Source organism: Girardinichthys multiradiatus, chromosome 5 (assembly GCF_021462225.1).
Source record: "Girardinichthys multiradiatus isolate DD_20200921_A chromosome 5, DD_fGirMul_XY1, whole genome shotgun sequence".
Lineage (NCBI taxonomy): Eukaryota > Metazoa > Chordata > Actinopteri > Cyprinodontiformes > Goodeidae > Girardinichthys > Girardinichthys multiradiatus.
In genome coordinates, this window is record NC_061798.1 from 46,410,368 (window position 1) to 46,433,277 (window position 22,910).

General features: G+C 39.2%; 1 protein-coding gene across 1 annotated transcript; it reads right to left on the reverse strand.

Moving 5' to 3' along the window:
* Window positions 1–2,783: 2,783 nt before the first annotated feature.
* On the reverse strand, window positions 2,784–12,014 carry LOC124868020 (nephronectin). The gene is made up of 3 exons (XM_047364783.1): window positions 11,883–12,014; window positions 7,852–7,983; window positions 2,784–3,115 (listed from the first exon to the last, which is right to left on the reverse strand). Exons 2-3 carry the CDS (start codon window positions 7,955–7,957, stop codon window positions 2,904–2,906), a joined length of 318 nt encoding a protein of 105 aa, XP_047220739.1. The 5' UTR covers window positions 7,958–7,983; window positions 11,883–12,014; the 3' UTR covers window positions 2,784–2,903.
* Between the last annotated feature and the right edge of the window lie 10,896 nt (window positions 12,015–22,910).

Consider the following 22,910-nt stretch of genomic DNA (forward strand, 5'->3'; position numbering starts at 1 on the left):
ACAGTATGGGGGAGACAAGGGTTTTAGTTGTTGTACAGCTCGGTGGTGGTGTTTGAAAGCACTGCCTTTCTAGCAACGTGGGTGGCATGGTTGTTCCTAGCATCTCCTCCAATGTATTGTCATTGGCTCTGTGCACTTGTCAGCATCTCCCTCTGCTCTCTCTTGGGAGAAATGTTGATTTGGTTTTATCTAAGCTTAAGCCGGGGCAGAAGCGGAGCTTTGATTCGTCATATTACAGCAGCCTTGGTGTGGGAGCTTGTGTCGTTGTGAATGTCCAAAATTCCTCCAACATGTTTATTGTTTTTTTAAGTTTTTGCAGAGGTCACTCAGCCCGGCACCACCACCGTGCTCGTATGACATCTCATGTGTTGCATAAACAGAGAAGCAGAAAATAACAAGCAATAGAGAAAGAAAAATTTCCCCTTTTTTACACCCTTGCCCGATTCAGTGCACACACCCCTTGTTGTCCTTTATGTGCAGCCTAAGTGCTTTGGCATTAAATCTTATTATTTTTTCGCTAAATAAACCAGTTTCTGGTTGGAATTACACACAACTTGGTGTGAGGTCCGTTTCAGAAAGGGGGCCTGGATCCTTTTATCCAAAATGTTTTCTATTTCTGCTTTTGTAAGACACTTTTGACTGCTTTGAAAAGAGAGAAACCAGGTTTTTCTAATGTTTCTGGGGGTGAGGTTGGGGATTTTTCTCGGCATTGTGGTGAGATTTATTCTAAGAGGCTGCATTTTTCTGATTTCGCTCTTTGTTCTCGGTAAGTAGTTCCAGGCCCCCCCCCATCACTCACACATACACGCACACACACTCATTTATGTGCACGGGGTTTGGTGCTTTTTCACGCGAATGTACGTGTGTGCGCGTGGAAGTCTCTGAATGTGTGTGCGTGCAGCCGAGGCGGGGACTTGGTGTGACACCTGCTGCTGGGATGAATGGGGTCAGTGGCAGGGCCCTTCAGCAGGCAGCAGCTGCTTGTTCTCACTACGAACCCGACTCCCTCAGCGTATCAAAGGACTACAACTGAGGCCCTGACACAACACATAGTGCCCTCTACCATCATCTCCTATCATTACAGTTATTATCTTCAAGTATTGCAACCAACCCCCCTCCCCTCTCCCCCAGGGTCATGGACATAATCGTCGGGAAGGAAACTTGAAATTGACCAAGGGGAAACATCAAAAACAAAATTCAATTTCCCCTCCTGCACTCTCCCAATGCAGGAAGAGGTTTGCAGACAGCTGCTGACAGACAGGATTCCTGGTATTTAGTTGGTCTGACCTGTCTGTGTTCTCTTGCTGTGTGGTAGTCTGCCCCGCATGTGACTCAGTGGGTCTGAAAACATTCCCTTTAGGCATAAAATAAAGCAAGGGTGATGGATAAACACTAAGATATGAAAACAACAGTCTGTTCTCCAGCATCGTTTTAAGCAACAAGTGCATCACATCTGTTCCAGCTGTTTATCAAGATTTATTTCTTTTTATTAGAAATGAAAATGATTATAGGAAACAGTATCTTCCTTTATCTATCCAGCAGAGGTCAGCCTTTTGTTATCAAATTATGAGGTTTAAAGTCATGCAAAACCAATAATAAAGATAAAATGACACAAATTATCAATGATTCAAGTGTAGCCTTTCTATATTTTGTAGGGCAAAATATTTCATGTATGTCATCTTTGTGACTGCACAGTTGGGAAAACCTCCAGGAGTTTGTTTTGGGTCAGACACCTCAGAGGAGTCCCAGGTGTGCTCATATCTCAAGCTGACAGCAAGTGAATGGGGTTAAGGAAGGAAAACCAATAACCCCAACCCTGGAAAATGACAAAACACTATCAGATAACAGTTAAACTAAGTTTGAGGTTTGCTTTCCCCCACCATCAACATGAATGTTGGATTAATTTTGGGCTTATTATTATTTAATTGAACGTTTTTTTGGGGGAGTGGGTTCATTGTACAGCATACAATTTGGATGATTTTTAAAATGAGGAATGAGAATGAGGAAATGCGTTATTTTTTTGTAAAGGTGTTTCTTTCACACTTAGTCAAAATTATACTGACAAACTCAAATGTACACAGACATCAAGTTATTCCACCCAGTTTGTGCAATCCGGCAGTATCGCTGGCAGCAATAGAGTCCCACAGCATGATGTTGCTAACACCATGCTTGAAGCTGGTGCAGTGTCATTCTAACCAAATACCTCAACCTTTCTCCAGAAGACCTTTGGCTTGTTTTCATGGCCCTCTGTAAAATTATATCTGACATTGTGTTGTTTGGAGAACAACATGCTCCCAGTCCATCCTAAACTGGCTTCACTGGGAAGCGAGACTCTTGTGTTCCAACATCTTCCAGTTGATGATGGTTATGTGGCTTGCTGGTTCTTGGATTGTTCCTGAAAATCCTAACCAATTTCTTTTACTGAGGGGAACAGTTTGAGTCTGATCCAAACTTGTTTTGGAATAGACAAAACAAGCTAACATTAGGTCTATGGAACTGCCCAAACCTCTATTGAAAATCAGTGACTATACTTAAATGCTAGGTCTGTGCCTGCAAACCAACTGATTTAAATGACCTCTGACACTTCTGATAAGAGGAGTGGTCAAATATCCTGCCTGAAAGATACTAGAGGCGTGTTGATGGCTACGAAGATAAAAACTGAAACTTGTTTCTATACATTAATGGAAATGTATGTATTGTTGATGTTGGAGGCAGTTGGATTCAAGCAAACGCCTACTAATTTCAAAGTAGTGCATTTAATTTTGGTCAAAGCCTCATCATGGCCTATAATTAATTTTATGGTGATGATGAGTAAATGTAAACTTTAGACCTGCACTATATGTCTTGGCTTCCACTGGATTTATTTCCTTTTTATTGGATCATCATGGTTCTAAAATGCAGCTCTAAAACAACAAAGTGCGTACAGGTCTGGTCCTTTTGAAGCGTTTGTAGCTGAAGTACATTGCAGCCTTAGACTCTGGAGCTCTCCTGGGCCCACAGGAGCGTCCGTTGCCAAAGTTGTCCTCTAAACACTGACACGTGTACGAGCCCTCCGTGTTGATGCACCGAGCGTGCCGACTGCACACGTGATTTCCAATTAGACATTCATCCTTGTCTTTAGGAGAAGAAGAGCAGGAGATTAGTAATGCACTTAAAAGACGAAGGGTTGGTGGATCCAGTGCCCTCCTAAACTGTTTTTACAACCCAGAATTTCTTATACTATGCTTACAAGTAGCTAGATTTCCCTGGAATGTTTAAACAGAGGTACTGATTTACAGTTGTAGCTTACTGAAGGTCTTTGACAAAGCTCAAAAAGATTAAACACAGCAACTTTGCTGAAATATGTTCATTTTTCCTGGTATTTTGCCTCCACTTTTTTCCCTGAATTATTCAGAGTTAGAGTTAAAAGTTCAGTTACTTAATATGCAAAATGGTCAGTGTGCTGCAAGTGGGTTAAAAAGCTACCAAAATCCCAAAAAAAGCATTGAAACAGATTATTCAGATTATCTGAAAAACTGCTATTAAAGATTAACATGGCTGCTTACGAGTAAAATATAAAGCAATTATGGTAGACTCAAGACTTGGCAAATTACTGTATACATCCATCCTTTTTACAGAAACCCTCCTTTGTGTTTAAATACTACTGCTTTAAAATCCGTTTGAAAGAAGTGATCTGACTTTCAAGAACAAATCGATTCTTTTGAACTGCTCTTTACATTGAACGGTAGGACTCAAGTCTTAGTTAGTGAGAGCCTGTCTTTGGTTTTTACTAATTTGCTTGCCTGTAGTGCAATTCAGTTCAGTGTATTTAAATAGCGCCAATTCACAACACGTCGTCTCACGTTACTTTTTCAATTTAATGTAACTTTAAATTATGTTATATTTCCAAGGCGACTAAATACGGAAACAGAAAGGGGGTGGGTATGAGCATGCCTAGCTCATGCTCATTGATCACTGTTTCTTTTCCCCACGTGTCATGGCGGCAGATGTATGTGTGGCCCTGTGTGTGACGCTGACCCAGGCTGCATGCAGAGGGAGAGAGCAGGAGGACAATCACAGTGTGCTCCTTGCTTGAGTATGAAACAATAAGCGGCACAACATAAGCTTTGGACACTTTATTTGGATGTTTACAGTTAAGTGTTGTTTACCATTAGTGTGTTACCTTAATTATTATATTTAATGGTGCAGTTGGTGATTTTTATTTCTGGTAAAGCAACTCAAAGGCATTTTTTTGTCTTCTATTTTGTTACAATTTGCTTTCTTTATTTAGTTTCTATATTAAATATAGCATTAAAATGCTATTATTGAACACAAAACCTGTTGTTGAGAACTACATGGGTTTCTGATATTTATGTTTTGATATTTTAAACTTAAATTTATGGAAAATATATATATATAAAGAAAGAATTTTTTTGCATCCACATACTGTGGTTCTATTTTGCACTTTTTAAATAAAAATATTAATCTAATTTAACTTTTGTTGTAAATTTCACCCACACATACCAGGTTTCCAAAAATGTATATATTTAACACTATTTGAAATATGTATATTTTCAAAAACGGTGCATTTCAACTCTTTTGAACAGATCTTTGAAGTAAACGGATCCTGAAGATTCGGTTCCCTTCAAAGAGCCATAAGTCCCATCACTGTTTAAGAGATAATTTAGCAGAGCTCTCCTTAAAGATGAAAACAGAAACAGGTCATGGTTGATCCCAGAGCTGAGTGGGTGAGCCATCAAATAAACACGGTCTCTCTGGATTCTCTGCTACCAAGCGCATCTTCTCAAGATTACTCTCCCTGCCAGTTAACACAGATGAGGAGAACATGCAGGGATGTGCTCTGATCATTTCAGTCATTTACAGCCCTGATGTCAAACACATCTGAATGTTCTGTGCAAAATCTGCAGAACTGGAGATCAATTTGACATTTCTGGTTTGATTCTGATGAGGGGAACTATTCTTGATCATCAACTTCACATGTATGGTGTGAGATTTGCTTTGTCTGCTGTAATCATCCAGCTTAATGCCAATATATAATTAGCTAAAAACAAGCTGTGGAGACAAATTGTAAGAAATTGTCTAATGCCACTTGTTAAAACAAAGAAAATGTTTACTGCTGTGTAATGGGGGGCATCCAGAGCTGTCCACTTTCATTTGCATCCCAGCTAAATAAGTGTAAAAAGCATTAAAATAAATTAATCTTCATTGCAGCTATGTCATCTCACACTTAAATATTAAAAAAAATCCAGATTTCAATTGAAGTATATTTATTTAATTGAGGAAAATCCCATATTAAAAATTTATGTTTTTAACAAAACCATTATTCAAACACTTGCTGTGTGACAGGGGCCTCTTTTAGGCAAGGTTGATCTTAAGTCATGCCTACAGTCGGGAATGTAAAACACCCTGAACTATGAGAAACAAGACGGGATGTGGACCCAAGCTTATCTCACCACCATGGATGATGGTGAGGGAGGTTGAAAACAATTTCCACAACTCACTGTTGGAGAGCAGCGTCAAAAAGCAGGATGTAAGGGTCAGAAACCGGCTGCAAGCCAGCAAAAAAGATCTTTTCTATCCTTCAGTCACACAAGTAAATGCGTGGAGTTTAATAAACTATTCTGTGACTTTGGAACCACATGCTTTGAAAAGATGAGATCTATGTTTTAAACAAAAAACACTCCAGGTGCTCTAGTGTGAAAAAAAATCAGGTAAAGTGCCTCATGCCCTTTTCCGTACCCGGTATTCATTCATAAAAAAGAGAAATTAAGGTATAAGCATTGATTTACTTTCTTTCTGAGGCCTGCAGAAGCAAACTGTGTTCCAGAGAATTCCCTGCAGAGACGCTGTCTCTACGAAGCTGAGTAGAGCAGTTTCCCAGTCTGAAAGGAGGACAACAGGAGCCGCATCACCTTGGTTATGGTAAAGTGCAGTTTGGTGGCCTGACAGAACGAGCCACTCCCCACAGCTAAGGAGTTTAGCTGTAGCTAACCGTTTGTTGACTGTGGACGTTTCTTCAAACTTCCCCGCCCTGGACAGCTTTTCCTCAGCATGGTTCAGAGGTTTGGGGTTTGGGCAGAGAAAGATTTAGAATGAAATGATCTAAACGTTTTTCATTTTATGAAGTTTGGTTTTGTTTGTGTTGAACTCAGCTATCTTAGTGCTAGCTGACTGTCTGCAGCACACGTGCTCAGTTTTGTGTTCTGTGTTTGTGTGTTTTTAAAGTTAAGACAAACTTTATTTAAAGGGGTGATTTTAACATAGAAGATTCATCCTAACGCACCGTCTGCGCTTATGCATTTTCACCCTTTTATTGATGGTATTTTTAAAGGTGTGCGTTTGATTCTGGTGCTAAGCTATCAGCTTCTTTGTTAGCTTTAACTGCTAACGGCTTAGGACACGTGCTTGCCTGCTAGGGAATATTTAACAGAAAGGTTGTTAGTTTTCAATCCAGTAAATAATGAGTCCCTAAACATCATTTTACTAAATCTGATAACTAAGTAAACACCAATAAGCCCCATTTCTCTAGAAAGATTTGGCTCTTCTTCAAAATACTTCCTGAAATATTTTACCATTTCCTTTAATAATATTTATTTAAATATTATTTTAATGAATAAAGGCAGCTAATGAGACACCGTTGAGAATTAGTCATCCAGAAGGTTGGTTTTATTCAGCAGATCATTCTTTAAAACATTATTTTATTAAAATAATATTTGATCTGATCTTGCATTGTGAATGGTTGTCTAAAGGTTTGCTGATTATTTCCTAAGTTGGTTCCAAGACTAACTTCACTTCCAGATTCTTCAAGATAATCCTTGGTTCTCAAACATAAACATTGTATTGTTTTAGCATAGTAAAGAGTTTGCTGATTGAAATATGTTTGACGTTGAGTTGACTTATTTTTGTTAATTAATTCTTGTATTTTAAGAAATTGTGTGAATTCATTCCATGTGAGTTTTTGCTGTTCAATAATGTCAGAGCTTGGCTCACCCTTTTAATTTTGTCCTAATACCACCACCTTACTAGGCTGGTATTCACAGGACAACCCTTAACAGACTGAAATATTATTATTTGATAAAATATTAAATTATTAATATTAAATAATATTTTCAGATTTATAGTCACAACAACAGCAACTCTTTGAAATACAAGGACATTTAAAAAAAAACAAAAAAAAACTGGTGGTATAGGCTAGAAAACTTAGAGCAGGAAAGAGATCCAAAACATATGGAAAAATCAGCAAAACAATGTTACAACCAGACACAAAATCAACCTGCTTCTATCCTATTTCAATTGACAGACATAAAACTTGTAAAAAAAACTCTGAAGTTAGCTGAGGAGGACATAACAAAGGAACCAGGACTCTGAACGACCTACAAACATTGCACTAAAAGTCCAAGATTCCTCTGACGTATGTTACAATCTTATACAATTCTAAAGACTAAATTATGTCCTTTTGGCAAGAGGGGTGTAAACAGTGTAGCCCAAATGTGTGCCACCAGTAACAACAAATGGACTTAATGTGCGATTGTTTTTCCTACACTAAATAAATGTCCTCCAATTAAAGGTTTGGTTTCCGAGAAAGAGTATCCAACTGCAATATAAGATTAATATATGTATATATACACACACACATTTTGTTTGGTTGGTTAAAAAAAAAAAGAAAATGGGCAGAAACAGGAAAATCAGATATCTGGAACATTCCAGATGAAGATAATCGAATGTTATTCCAGTTTGGGTCGCGTTTGAGGCGTATAGAAACAATGCTTCAAGAATTATACAATAACAATACAATAAATGATTTTCTGAAATGTGTTTCACTGTGACATGTGGGTGTTTATGACGTTTTACCTCGGCACTCTACAGATTCCCACAGGCTTCCCATCACAAAGCCATCTCTGCACACACAAACGAAGCTGCCGAAAGTATTCTTGCAGGTCTGCCGTGGTGGACACATATCAGCCTTCTGACACTCGTCTACATCTGCAATGAAATGAAAACCTATTAACCAAGCAAAGGGTGAAATGTCTGCTTCTTTTATGGCCTAAACTCATCACACTCCTTTCTGTTCTTAGAAAACAACTCAGGACAGGATGCCAAAAGGTCTCTCTGTCTTTGCTCAAAACAGCAATTTACTTCTAAGACACAAATGACTGGCCTGAACTTGCAGCTTGTTGTTTGAAGCTTTGAAAACTGCTGCTGTTACAAGACAAGAATGGACACAATCATCAACATGGTTCATCTCAGGCATGTGGAATGAAGTCTTTTGATTTCGTTATTTTGAAAACTTAATTTGCTCATTTGATTACTCAGCACAATTCACATGGACTGTTTTCTTGACACTGATGCGGCACCAATTCCACCAATTTTAAATAGCTTCTGGGTCCCAAAGCCCAGAAGGTTTAGGAAAGACTGGAAATTGCTGGAACACTGGTGTCACTTTCCACGGTGAAGCCAGTTTTATGTGCCGAGAAAGAAAGAAGACGGAGCTCCAAAATGGACCCTTTCAAGCACGCCTACTTCAAAACGTCAAATGTCATCTGGAGATAAATGATCAGACGAGTCAAAATTGGAGTTATTTCGCTACGTCAAGAAGAATGTTTAGATTAGTCAAGATGAGGCACTACAACACAAGAAAATGGTACCAACTGTCAAGCTTGGTGGTGAGGGGCTGCTTCGTTGCCAGAGCTACTTGTGCATTGTAGAAGGTGGATGGTAAAATTATGAAGGACTACATTCAGATTGTTCAACGTACCCTTAAATTGTGTCAGAACTGGGTGTTTCCACAAGACAACGATCCCTAACCCACATCAGAACTGATTTTGGAATAAATCAGGCTTCTGAATTAGGCCAGAACTCAACTAAATTGAAGATTTGTGGATTTTGTTCAAAAGCCAAGGCTGTGCCAGGAAACTAAACAACATCTTCAAAAAAGAGGGAGCAAATATCCAAGCTGAAAAATACCAGAGGCTTCCTGAGGATGACTAAAGGCATGTAAAACACATTGATTGTAATATCAACTCTTCATTCTGTGCTGTGTAGCGACAGTCAAGCTAATGAACTGTTTATTTGCTCTTTTGATAGTTTTCACTAAATCGGTCACACATTTTACTGTAAAGCTTTTTATTAAATGTGTTTCTCCGGGTGTTTAAATGTACAAACTGCATTGCAATACATTGTTATTAGCCTTGATTGTTAACAGTACTAAGTTGGACTCCTAAAAACAACAGCAATGGTTTTCAGACTTGCAGCTCGAAACAGCTTTAAACTCTACATGACATCTTTTACAGATCTGAGCTCTAAGTTACGAGGTAAACAGAGCACGGTATTATCCGGTAATAATTCAGAAACAGTTTCACAGCAGTGAGGAAAAAGCTGTGACTTCATTCTGACTCAGATTTTACTCAGAGTTACAGTGTGAGAATGTTTCCCTAACAGCCGTGGGAGAGGCTAGCATCATTACAAGACAGGAGCTGTCGGCCGCTGAGTTATCGGAGGTCACAAGCGGACACTGACGAGAGTCCACAGTCTGTTTTCTTTACTGTAGGTAATTAGAGGCTTTTGATAATTGGTTTGGCAGACTGCCACTACTAACACTGCTGCAGAGAGCTGAGTTAACATCTCTGGTAAACTGTTCTTTTGTTTCCCTAAAAACAAACATGACAGAGAAGTTTCATGCAAAGGTTTCTCTGTGTAAGTTTTCTTTCAGTGATGACAGGGATCACTGGAAAAAGTGCATTAAACATCCTGGAGTAGGAAGAGTTGGATTATATTTGTTAAAACAGTTTGTGCTAAAGCTTACAGGATTAGGGTAAGAATTCATAGCACTTCAAGTTTTTTACATTTTGTCATAGCATAACCACAAACTTCAGTGTATTATATTGGGATTTTGTTTGATAGACCAACAAACTAAGCATATAGGAAGGAAAATGATACATGTTTTTCAAACTTGTACAATTGACCATCTGATAGCATATGGTGCATTTGCATTCAGCCGCCTATTTGTTGCAGTTAGAGCTTCACGTCTTATGCTCTGAGTCTACCTGCTTTGCACATCTAGCGACTGCAAAATAGCTCCAAGTCTTGTCACAGATTTTTTTTTTTTATCGGATTAAGGTCTGAACTTTGAACTTTGACATTTTAATACATGAACAGGCTCTGATCCAAACCATTCTATTGTAGCTCTGGCTGTATGTTTGATGTTGTCCAGCCTGAAGGTGAACCTCTGTCCCAGTGTCAGGGTTTTTGGTCTTTTGCAGCCTCTAACAGGTTTTCCGTCAGGACTGCCCTGTATTTCGCTCTATTCATCGTTCCATCAACTCTGAAATTGTCCCCAAAGCATTATACTGCTAGCACCATGACTCACCACAGGATGTGTTCGAGGTAATTTGCAGTGGTAGCTTTTCTCCACACAGTGGGCTCATCTGACCAGAGCACCTTCTTCCATATGTTTGCTGTGTATCCTTCATGGTTTGTGACAAACTGCAAACCAACAATGACGTTCTTCTTGCCTCTCTTCTATAAAGGTCAGATTTGTGGCAACTGATAGTTGTCCTGTCAGCATATTCTCTCTGCTACTCCTCCAGACTTACCATGTAGCTCTTGGCTGCATCTGTATGTTAATGTCCTCTTTGCTCAGTCTGTATGTTTATGTGGATGGCCACGTCTTAGTAGGTTTGTGGTTCTGCAATCCTTTTTCCATGTTCAGATGATGGATGAACAAAGCTCTGGGACATGTACAAAAAACTTGGCATGTTGTTTTAGAACCTAACCCTGCTTTAACCAACTCCACAATGTTCTCCCTGACCAGTCAGAGATGTTTATTGGTCTTCATGATGCTGTTTGTTCTCTACTGTTCTCCAACAAACCTCTGAGAACCACAGAACAGCTGGATGGAGACCGAGATGGAGACTGAGATTAAATACACAGGTGGACTGTCTACTTATTAGAAAGGTAACTGGTTGAACTGGATTTTATTAAACCTTTTAAGCCCAACCCCCAGTACTGGGGTCAGAATTTAACTCGTTTTCTTCTAATTTCTTTACTGCAAGATCCAATAGTTAGACATAAACATACATGGTATTCACAGAAATAGTAGAATCTTGGCTAAAAGCTGATTTAAACAATTTCTACAAACACCAAAAACAGTTAAAACTAATGGCAGATGAATCAGAAAATGACGTAACCGCAAAACTCGGTCTCAGCAGTTCACCACATGGCTTCAACACACACAACCAGCATGTCTGCTGTAAACAGAGAGCTCACAGATTTCAAAAAATACATTTTGTCGCAATCCACCCAGGTTTGACTCAACGAGCAGCAAAGGAAGGCCAGAATTATCCCTCCAATTTGAAAAACATATTTATTAACATAATGATTGTTTAGATAGAGTATGTCAATTCTAAGAAAAATTCAGTTAGATTTGCACGTTATTTTGAACTCAAACTTCACAAAACCCCTCTGGAGGTTATGGTGTATTCAGTAAAGGGGGGCTGAACAGAAATGTGCATTTTGTATATTTTAAAATATAAAATACACAGAAATGTGAGGTTACAACATTACAAAATGTTTACTGTAAAGTGAATTAAAAATTATGCTTTGCATTATATGCTTTCCATTTTTGGGACTATCACTGAGGAAAAGCAACTATAAGATGGACATGGTCAGCCATAACATGTTGTTTCTGTCATGCTTTTGTATTTAATAACTAAAGTGTGAACAGTGTTAAAGGTTAACTAGAGAAAATATCTCAGTAACTCAGCAACATGGTGAGGATGAAGAACAAACTCAGAGTTTTTGTGTACTACTTAACTATAACCATCCGATGTTCAGTCTAATAACACTCTTACTCAGAGATACGGGTCTCTTTAAAGGGGCCCTACCTTTACAGGTCCTATTGTCAGGTGCCAGGTGGAGGCCAGGTGGACACAGGCACCGAACTGTTCCCCATCTTTCCAACTGGCAACCAAACTGGCAGCGCAGGGTGAAACATGAGGTATCTCCTAAAAGAGAGAGAGCTTGTGCAACCATGAAGCAGAATCTGCAACATTCAGAGAAAAACTGAAGCCAAACAATATTTAAAACCTACTTTTCTAGTTGCTATGCATCACAGTCAGTTATATAAACTGATTCATTTTCTGAATTTATCTTCAAAGTGACTGCGAGATATACTCATTTTCATTTGTTGATAGTAGATTTTGGAGATGTAATATTTGGTTAAAAGAGGAATTGACTCACTGGTGCAGGTGTATCCATCTCCACTCAGGGTGTATTCCGGCTCACAGTAACAACGGTAGCTGCCAGGCGTGTTCATGCAGCGCTGGGAACAGGGTCTCTTCACACAACCGCACTCATTCACATCTGGAGTTAATATGAAACATCATTAACGCAGTAGATAGAAATCCTTGCGCTCAATGATCCAGAAGGACACAGGTAATGGTTAAAAGATTGAAAACATAAGCCTGGCAGCGGTTTTAGAAATTACATTCCACCTTCATCACAGTGTGGTCCTTTATATCCTGCGGAGCACGAACACTTGTCTGGTCCCACACATTTTCCATTTACGCAGGGCTTCCTGCACACTGCTTTGGAGCAAAACCGGCACAGCGTTAACCCCTGACATGATGACAGCAGTTATTTTTTATACTGTTAAAAGAAAAGCTATGCATCATGATAGTGTGATTGTAATAGGTGGCAGATTCAAAGGGACATTATGTTGCTAAATGACCTATAGATCTGCATATTGGATGTCTACAAGGAAGTTTTCCAAATACTATATAGGCCTTTTCTGCCAAGCTGGTTCCAGTGGCCCATTGCTAAACTGGTGCCAGTGATTGGTTTAGTGCCAGTTGCTTCTGTTTCCAAAGCCAAAGGAGTGAAAAACTGGTGCTGAGGTGGCAGTATTAGAAAGTATGATCACATCAGCTCAGGCAAGGTCATCAGAGTAATTTGTTTACATATAGATCCATTACTTATACCAAGAATATCCCGATACACAATAAGAGAGGATGACATCTCAAAGATATATGCAATATTTGCTCTGGCAGGGAGATGTGGTAAAAAAACATTATTGTGCAAAACATGGCATTACTGTGCATCTGTCAAGGATTCATAGCCTTATTCCAAAATGGATTCATTCATTTGTCTCCATCAAATTTCAGTAAACAAAATTTGAAAAACGTTTGAAATTATTGAACAATTACTAGAAATAAAAACAAACAAAATAAAAATAGAATCACACTTATTTTTGTTGAAGCTGATTGAGCCTGCTATTAAAAGCTTGCCAAACTGCTTTTGTGCATTTTCTACCATTGTTTCCTCTTGAGCTCAGTAAGGCTGGATAGCCAGACATTTTTTGGTCTTTCCAGAGAATACCAGGCTTCGGATGGGTCATTCAAGGGCATTCACAGTCTCCTCCTGCAGCCTTTTCTTTGTTTTCTTGTCGATTTGATTTTGGTTATTGTCATGTTAGAAGATAAATGGGCTCCATAGTTTGGCTGCCTATATTTGGCTCCCCACTGTATGATACTACCACCACCATGCTTCACAGTAGGGATAGTTTTAGGACCTTAGACCAAGCTGTGTTTTGGTTCCATCAGACCAGAGAGCTTTGTTTTTCCTGGTCTGAAAACCTCTCAGATGCCTTTTTGTAAACTTTAAGCAGGCTGCCATATCAGTCTGGCCATGCTACCATAAAGGCATGATTGTCTTACGTACAATAGAAATGGCTGATCTTCAGGATGTTCTCCATTAGCAAGAGAATGCTGTAGTTTGAATTCTTGGCCACCTGTTTGACTAAAGCCCCTCTTTTCTTGTTACTCAGACCTAGGGAAGATCCTGGTGGATCCAAACATTTTCTGTTTGTCAAGTCAGTGGGAAGCAGTGGCCCTGATGTCACCCCCAGGATTTCATTCATCAAAGAACAGCCACTGAGTGTGAAGTCTTCCTAAATAAAGCATACATTCAAGGGTTTAATTGGATTGTCGAGCCACAGTCAGTTGTGGCCATTAGGAGGCAGTCTCAGAAGTTAGTGCAAATCCCGGTTAAATGGTAAATGGACTGAACTTATATAGCGCTTTTCCAGTCATACAGACCGCTCAAAGCGCTTTACACTAGAACCACATTCACCCAATCGCACTCACTAATGCTCACACATTCATACACCGATAAACAGATGGGTAGGCAACTTGAGGTTAAGTGCCTTGCCCAGGGGCACATCAACATATGGCAGGAGGAAGCTGGAATCAAATCCACAACCTTCTGATTGCAAGACAACTACTCTTCCTACTGAGCCACAGTCGGCTCTAATGTTGTGATGTTGATCGTCTTTCAGTTCTAACCTGCTTTGTAAAAGACAAGTCAAAGCATCCAAAGAATCACATGAGAGAATTTTTCACTCTGGTTAGGTTGTCACTGTTTTTGCAGAAACACTTGCGCTGACAAATGCTGTTAGCATTCCTCCAGCCAAAAGAACAGGAAGCAGTTTGACCCCAGAGGTCTTTCAGAGAATCCTCCAATGGCCTGTGGTTGTGACAAAAGATGTCTGATCATTAAACTTCATGAAGATTTCAGTGCTTAATGTCAGAACACACTAATGAAAACTTGCTGCTTTTTTCTGTATATTTTGCTTGATAAATACAGATAAAAGTATTCCACTGTCAATGACCTTGAGTCTGCTTTCTGCTTTTAGCTGGCTCAACTTATAAGTGCCAGAAACAAAAAGGCAAAAGCCATCTACAAGAAATGGAAATCTGACCATCCTGCAGACCCTGAAGGTGCGCAGTCTGTACAGAGGTTTTGCTTTAAATATATTTCTATATTGTAGGATTTTTCTCTGGTGTACTGAAGTTCAGAAGATTTAAAAAGATTGTTCTTCACCAATCTGCTCACGAGGATGAGAGGCAATCTCACATACACATTGTCTTTGGATGTTTTATTGTCAGTAGGTGACATTAGTTGGGGTAGTGACAACCTTTTCTTCTCCAGAATGTTCTTTATTCAGAACTCTCCAAAACTCTAAAGGGCCTAATTTGGATTAAATGCTGCATGTCAGTTTGTTTTTTATGTTTTTTTATTGACAGAAGTGGCTTCTTTGCTGCTATTCAATACAAGACCTTTCAAAAGTCTTCATCTCACTGTGTGTTCAGAAACATTGACACCTAAATGGTAAAAGTCAATGGACTGAATTTATATCACCTAGTCATACCAACCACTCAAAACAGCTTGACACTACTAGTAAATTCACGCAGCATCCCAGGTCACAATGCTCATCATACACTGATATGTTGGCAATTTAGGATTAAATGCTTTGCCCAAAGGCACATCAACATGTAATGAGGGAAGTCGGGGAACAGAACTTAGGACCTTCTGATAACAAGACAACATCTCATCTTCCCACTGAGTCACACCTGCCTACTGTCATACCTGAGTAGGCTCTGCACTGGTGGCAACCAGAAGGATTTAGTTGAATACTCTTTTTGGAGAAGATCCTGGGATTCACTGGACTTTCATGAATATCTTTCATCACAGCAAATTCAACCCCTTTTCTAGATGTTCTTGATGATTCGAAAAATTGTTGATTTGGGTTCAATCTTACCAGCAGCAATATCTTTGCCTGTGAAGCCCTTCAGATGCAAAGCACAGCAGATGTTTACTTTGAAGTAACCAGTTGACCAAAAAGAAGGATTTCAAGCACCACCCCTGTTTAAAGCAGCTGTTCTGCTCCTCTAAATCATTCAGAATGACCGATATTAGTTGTCCTGTGCTTAAAAAGATTTTGCACAAAGGCAACCATAGGATCGTTTAAAATGATCCAAACAAATAATTTTATACCAGGGCTAAAACATAGTGCAAGTGAGGATTTTGTGATTAAGATGATTTCCATTACATTAAATTAACTTTGCAGTTAATTGCATTTAATTTGAATATTTTTCAAAGCAAATGTAACTTAGGAAGTGCCACCATGCATACTGTGGAAGGACTTTGGCCCTCACTTCTTTGTAAAATTGTTTAATTTCACCTAAAATGGATGGTGTCCTTGCCTAAATGGCCTGTTTAAACCTTTATTTATTTATTTTTTTTTTTTCCAGCCACTCAGAGGTGGACCCTACCTAGTGTGCTTGTCCCGCTCCCAAGAGCTCTCTATCTTAAAGGCTTAGTTTTGATTTTTTTTAAACAAAGTTATGTGAAATTTTTATCGGTAAGAGTTTCCTTGCATCTAGTAGAAAGATGTCATACCATTGTGAGTTTGTGGGAAAATTAAGTACATCCCCAAAGATGGTGGTGGGCTAACAAGCTAATCAGACATATGCTAAGGAATACCATGCTTCTGCCCAGCTGCCATCTGAAGGTTTACTCCATTCTTCACAGAGCTAGAACAGACATGGGAGATTGATACATCCAGCAGGCTCAACAAACAATTTCACAAAGAAACGCAGACATTTATCAGCTCTACAAAATTCAATTCAATTCAGTTTTATTTATATAGCGCCAATTCACAACACATGTTGTCTCAAGGCACTTCACAACAGTCAGGTACATACATTCCAATTAATCCTAATCATTGAACAGTGCAGTCAGAGTTAGTTATTTATTCAAATTGGATAAAACATTTTTCTGTCTAAGGAAACCCAGCAGATTGCATCCAGTCAGTGACTTGCAGCATTCACTCCTCCCGGATGAGCATGTAGAGACAGTGGAAAGTCACTGGCGTTGACTTTGCAGCAATCCCTCATACTGAGCATGCATGTAGCGACAGTGGAGAGGAAAAACTCCCTTTTAACAGGAAGAAACCTCCAGCAGAACCAGGCTCAGTGTGAGCGGCCATCTGCCACGATTGGCCGACTGGGGTTTTGAGAAAAAGAACAGAGCAGAGACACAAAGTAAACAAAGAAGCACTGATCCAGGAGTCCTTCCTATGGGAAGGAGAAGTAAATGTTAATGGATGTAGCTCCTTTAGTCGTTTCGCCTAGAAAGAAAGAACAGATTAACTCTGAGCCAGTTTTCAAGGTTAGAGTCTGAAAGAGAGCACATAGAGTTTGTCACAGTAAAAGCTCAGTCAATCGCCATGTCTAGGAGAGAGACAGGGTTAAACACTAAAAGACAGGGCCATGTGGATCATCGGTAGAGGGTGAGCATTAAGTTGTTGCCAGCAGAAGCTCGGACGATGTGCCTCTCCAGAAAGGTGTCACTGGTAGACACAGAGTCAGGCCAGGTGTAGCTTCTAGGAAGAGAAAAGACAGAGAACATAAAGTTAAAAGCTGAAATAACAGCAGATAATGCAAAATTGGAGAGTAGTGTGAGAATGTAGCGAAGAGGGTGAAAGTGGTCTTTATGTCCTCCAACAGCCTAAGCCTATAGCAGCATAACTACACAGATACAGGTCCTTCTCAAAATATTAGCATATTGTGATGAAGTTCATTATTTTCCATAATGTCATGATGAAAATTTAACATTCATATATTTTAGATTCATTGCACACTAACTGAAATATTTCAGGTCTTTTATTGTCTTAATACGGATGATTTTGGCATACAGCTCATGAAAACCCAAAATTCCTATCTCACAAAATTAGCATATCATTAAAAGGGTCTCTAAACGAGCTATGAACCTAATCATCTGAATCAACGAGTTAACTCTAAACACCTGCAAAAGATTCCTGAGGCCTTTAAAACTCCCAGCCTGGTTCATCACTCAAAACCCCAATCAATCATGGGTAAGACTGCCGACCTGACTGCTGTCCAGAAAGCCACTATTGACACCCTCAAGCAAGAGGGTAAGACACAGAAAGACATTTCTGAACGAATAGGCTGTTCCCAGAGTGCTGTATCAAGGCACCTCAGTGGGAAGTCTGTGGGAAGGAAAAAGTGTGGCAGAAAACGCTGCACAACGAGAAGAGGTGACCGGACCCTGAGGAAGATTGTGGAGAAGGGCCGATTCCAGACCTTGGGGGACCTGCGGAAGCAGTGGACTGAGTCTGGAGTAGAAACATCCAGAGCCACCGTGCACTGGCGTGTGCAGGAAATGGGCTACAGGTGCCACATTCCCCAGGTCAAGCCACTTTTGAACCAGAAACAGCGGCAGAAACGCCTGACCTGGGCTACAGAGAAGCAGCACTGGACTGTTGCTCAGTGGTCCAAAGTACTTTTTTCGGATGAAAGCAAATTCTGCATGTCATTCAGAAATCAAGGTGCCAGAGTCTGGAGGAAGACTGGGGAGAAGGAATTGCCAAAATGCCTGAAGTCCAGTGTCAAGTACCCACAGTCAGTGATGGTCTGGGGTGCCATGTCAGCTGCTGGTGTTGGTCCACTGTGTTTTATCAAGGGCAGGGTCAATGCAGCTAGCTATCAGGAGATTTTGGAGCACTTCATGCTTCCATCTGCTGAAAAGCTTTATGGAGATGAAGATTTCATTTTTCAGCACGACCTGGCACCTGCTCACAGTGCCAAAACCACTGGTAAATGGTTTACTGACCATGGTATCACTGTGCTCAATTGGCCTGCCAACTCTCCTGACCTGAACCCCATAGAGAATCTGTGGGATATTGTGAAGAGAACGTTGAGAGACTCAAGACCCAACACTCTGGATGAGCTAAAGGCCGCTATCGAAGCATCCTGGGCCTCCATAAGACCTCAGCAGTGCCACAGGCTGATGGCCTCCATGCCACGCCGCATTGAAGCAGTCATTTCTGCAAAAGGATTCCCGACCAAGTATTGAGTGCATAACTGTACATGATTATTTGAAGGTTGACGTTTTTTGTATTAAAAACACTTTTCTTTTATTGGTCGGATGAAATATGCTAATTATGTGAGATAGGAATTTTGGGTTTTCATGAGCTGTATGCCAAAATTATCCGTATTAAGACAATAAAAGACCTGAAATATTTCAGTTAGTGTGCAATGAATCTAAAATATATGAACGTTAAATTTTCATCATGACATTATGGAAAATAATGAACTTTATCACAATATGCTAATATTTTGAGAAGGACCTGTAGTTTCAGTTCAGATTATTTAGTTAAATGGCGCTTATTTACAACAATGTCGTCTCAAGGCACCCCACAAAGGGTCCCACTGATGTTCATTGTTATACTAAAAACCACAAGGATTGGGATACCTCTCTCTGTCAGACTGATTATAACCATTGGAAAAGAGAAGGGGTCATACAGGTAGCAGAAATGGAGGGTGTGTTTGCACCTCAACCATAACTGAGGCGGTTTAGGCTAAACCTGACTCCCCCTTACTCCAACCAACAGGGAGGGAGGAAGGCTCCCTCCCTGATAAACTAAGCCAATCTAACTAAAAGCTTTATCAAAAAGGAAAGTTTTAAGCCTAGCCTTAAAAGTAGACAGGGTGTCTGCCTCATGGACTAACACTGGGAGCTGGTTCCACAGGAGAGGAGCCTGATAACTAAAGGATCTGCCTCCCTTTCTACTTCTAGAGACTCTAGGAACCACCAGTAAACCTGCAGTCTGAGAACGAAGTGCTCTGTTAGGAACATATGGACCAATCAGATCTCTGATGTATGATGGAGCTAGATCATTAAGGGCTTTATATGTGAGGAGGATAATTTTAAATTCTATTCTGGATTTAACAGGGAGCCAATGAAGGGAAGCTAAAATAGGAGAAATATGATCTCTCTTTTTAATTTTCATCAGAACTCTTGCTGCAGCATTTTGAATCAGCTGAAGGCTTTTAACTGCATTTTGTGGACATCCTGATAGTAAAGAATTACAATAATCCAGCCTTGAAGTAACAAATGCATGGACTAGTTTTTCAGCGTCACTCCTGGATAGGATATTTCTAATTTTTGCAATGTTCCGGAGATGAAAGAAGGAAATCCTAGAAACCTGTTTAATATGGGATTTAAATGACATCTCCTGGTCAAAAATAACACCAAGGTTTTTTACTTTATTATCAGAGGTCAATTTAATGCCATCCAGGTTAAGTGATTGACTAAGCAGTTTCTTTTTTAAAGACTCCGGTCCAAAAACGACAACTTCTGTCTTGTCTGAATTTAGAAGCAGAAAATTTAAAGTCATCCAAGTTTTTATATCTTCAAGATATGCTTGTAGTCTATCTAACTGGTTGGGCTCATCAGGATTTATGGATAAGTAAAGCTGAGAATCATCAGCGTAACAAGGAAAATGTATCCTATGCTGCCTAAGAATTTGACCTATTTGGAAGCATATATATAGTAAAGAGAATTGGCCCAAGTACTGAACCCTGTGGTACTCCACAATTAACCCTTTTGTTTAAAGATGATTTAGCATTTACATGAACAAACTATAATCTGTCAGACAGATAAGATTTAAACCAGCCTAGCGCTGTCCCCCTGATCCCTACAGTGTATTCCAGCCTTTCTAAGAGAATATTATGGTCGACTGTATCAAATGCAGCACTTAGATCTAACAGAACCAGAACAGACACAAGTCCATTATCTGAAGCCATAAGAATTTAATTAGTGACTTTCAGCAGAGCTGTTTCAGTGCTATGATGAGCTCTGAAACCTGACTGAAACTCTTCAAACAGGTCATTGCTGTGTAAATGTTCACACATTTGATTAGCAACAATTTTCTCAAGAAGTTTAGATAAGAATGGAAGATTGAATATAGGTCTGTAATTTTTCAAGTCATCTCGATCAAGCGAAGGTTTCTTAAGTAAAGGTTTAATTACAGCTAACATAAAAGCCTGTGGTACATATCCATTTACTAAGGATAGATTAATCATATCTAAAATGAGGCTGGTAATCAGAGGGAACACTTCCTTAAATAATTTGGTTGGGATTGGGTCTAACATACAAGTTGAAGGTTTAGATGAAGCTAATATTTCTGAAAACTCAGGAAGCTTCACAGGATCAAAACCGTCCAAATACAGATCAGGTTCTGCAGTTACTTCCAATGTTGTCTCACTTGCTGAGGATGATGTGATCATCTTCGGGAGTATGTCAAAGATTTTATTTTTAATAGAATCAATTTTATTTAAGAAGAATCCCATAACATAAACCCAAAACAGCAGCAAATGTAGCAATGGTCTTTTGTGAAATTAGAAATTGTACACATCCTCTAACATAATATTAACATTTAAATTTTGAGTTGATTTAAACAACTAAAATCAGCTAAACCAGGTAGTGTACATCTGACTGGTTATCAACCATTCACCATGATTCATTTAATTTCTAACAAGCTCACTGTGATACAAAATCTATCTACTAAACGTAAGGGAACTAATACCGATAATTAACTTCACAGATCCTCGCTTCAAAAAATCTAAACTAACCCTTAAGGGTCACAAACTGATGGCCGGTCATGGTTCTTCAGGATTTTCTGGTAGAGAGCATAATTCATGGAACTTAAAACTATGGCAAGTCCCAAACCATCATACCACCACCACTCTGTCTGATTGTTAGCATCATGTTCTATTCACAAATGTGTGTAAAGATGGGTTTGCAACCCCTTTGAAAGATGCCAGTTATGTTAATATTGCATCAAGATGCACTGCACTGACACATTAGAAGTCATGTCAAGCAGCTGTATACAGTTACAGCATATATAAATATTTTATTCCATCACAATTAATTTCAGGTTGTTTTTAAAGGCAACACACAGAGCAAGTAGACTTTTTCTTGTGTTAATCATTTTTCACAACCATAAAACCAATTGACACACATATTAGATTCCTCTATCTGCCATGATCTTGTCTCTATCTGATGAGAAGTGTGTTTTGTGTCTCCAAAAGACTGAGTCAGAGTTCGGCTGTGGAGTGGAGGAGGTTCCTTTGGTCTAATTGAAGGCTGCTAGCAGTAACTGTTAGATACCTTACCTGTGTGAAAGGAGATAAGTAGAGAAGTGTCAGACTGACCACAAAAAGACTCTTATAGACTTGTTAATTTGAACATTTCTCTGGACTAGTATTTTACCGAAAGATTCAGTCAATAAACAATAACAATAAAGCTGAAACAAAAGAAAACCAAGTGTGTAAATGAGGCTTTGTTTGTGAAATTAACATCATAAAAACTCAAAACCCAACAGTAATTGCTTTATTTTAGGCCTGCACTATGCAAAATGATAGTTTCCTCTAAGGATTCTTTTCTGTATGACAAAACATATTAATTAAAGCTTTGGTTATTTACTTAGGTTATTTTCCTGTTATCTGATTGTATGTTTTTATGTTTTCTTTGTTTTAATTCTCACTGTGTTTTTGTAATCTTACTGTTAGGTGCTTTGGTCACCTTAGCTGGTTGTTTTAAAATGCTATATAAATCAATAAATGGATGAAATGAAAGAACACAGTTAAAACCAGCTGATAGTAGAAACCGTAGCTGAAATTAGTTGTATTTGCTAAATACTAGAAAACAATTTTTTACTTTTGTTTAGATTAATAGGTTTGCAAACATCTCCTTAGTATTTGCCTTTTAAACTTTATGGCTTAGGTTAATCTTCTACATGCTTCTCGCAACAGTTTGCTGGGATTTTGGCCCACTCCTCCTGACACAACTGATGAAACTGAGTCAGGTTTGTAGGTTCCCATGCGTTCACACGCATTTTCAGCTCACCTTTTCAGTGACAAAACTCACAATAATCACATGTATGTAAAAGAGTTTTACCGAGTCTCTTTGTTCTGATGTAATTTTGGCCATATTTAAATTAGGTATTATACAGAATGTAAGATAACGCAGTCCCTTATCCCTTTATATTTATGTAACTTACAAGCCAGAGGAAATAGCTTGACATTCTCAAAGTTTAGAGCTGTTTAAGCAGACTGCATGGTAAAAATATCGTCTCCTGAAAGCTACTGTTAATTTGGACACAGGAGAAGAAAAAGAGAAAAAAAAAAACCCCAACCTGCTTCACCGCTGGCTTTACATCCAAATGGGTAAGAGATATCACAGAAGGCAGACTTTAGTTTTCTAAC

Excerpts from the sequence above, each read along its gene's own strand:
- LOC124868020 (XM_047364783.1), bottom strand. The coding sequence starts at position 7,957 with ATGTGTCCACCACGGCAGACCTGCAAGAATACTTTCGGCAGCTTCGTT. Across the intron at positions 3,116-7,851 it reads GGAATCTGTAGAGTGCCGAG|ACAAGGATGAATGTCTAATT; the intron begins GTAAAACGTCAT and ends CTTCTCCTAAAG.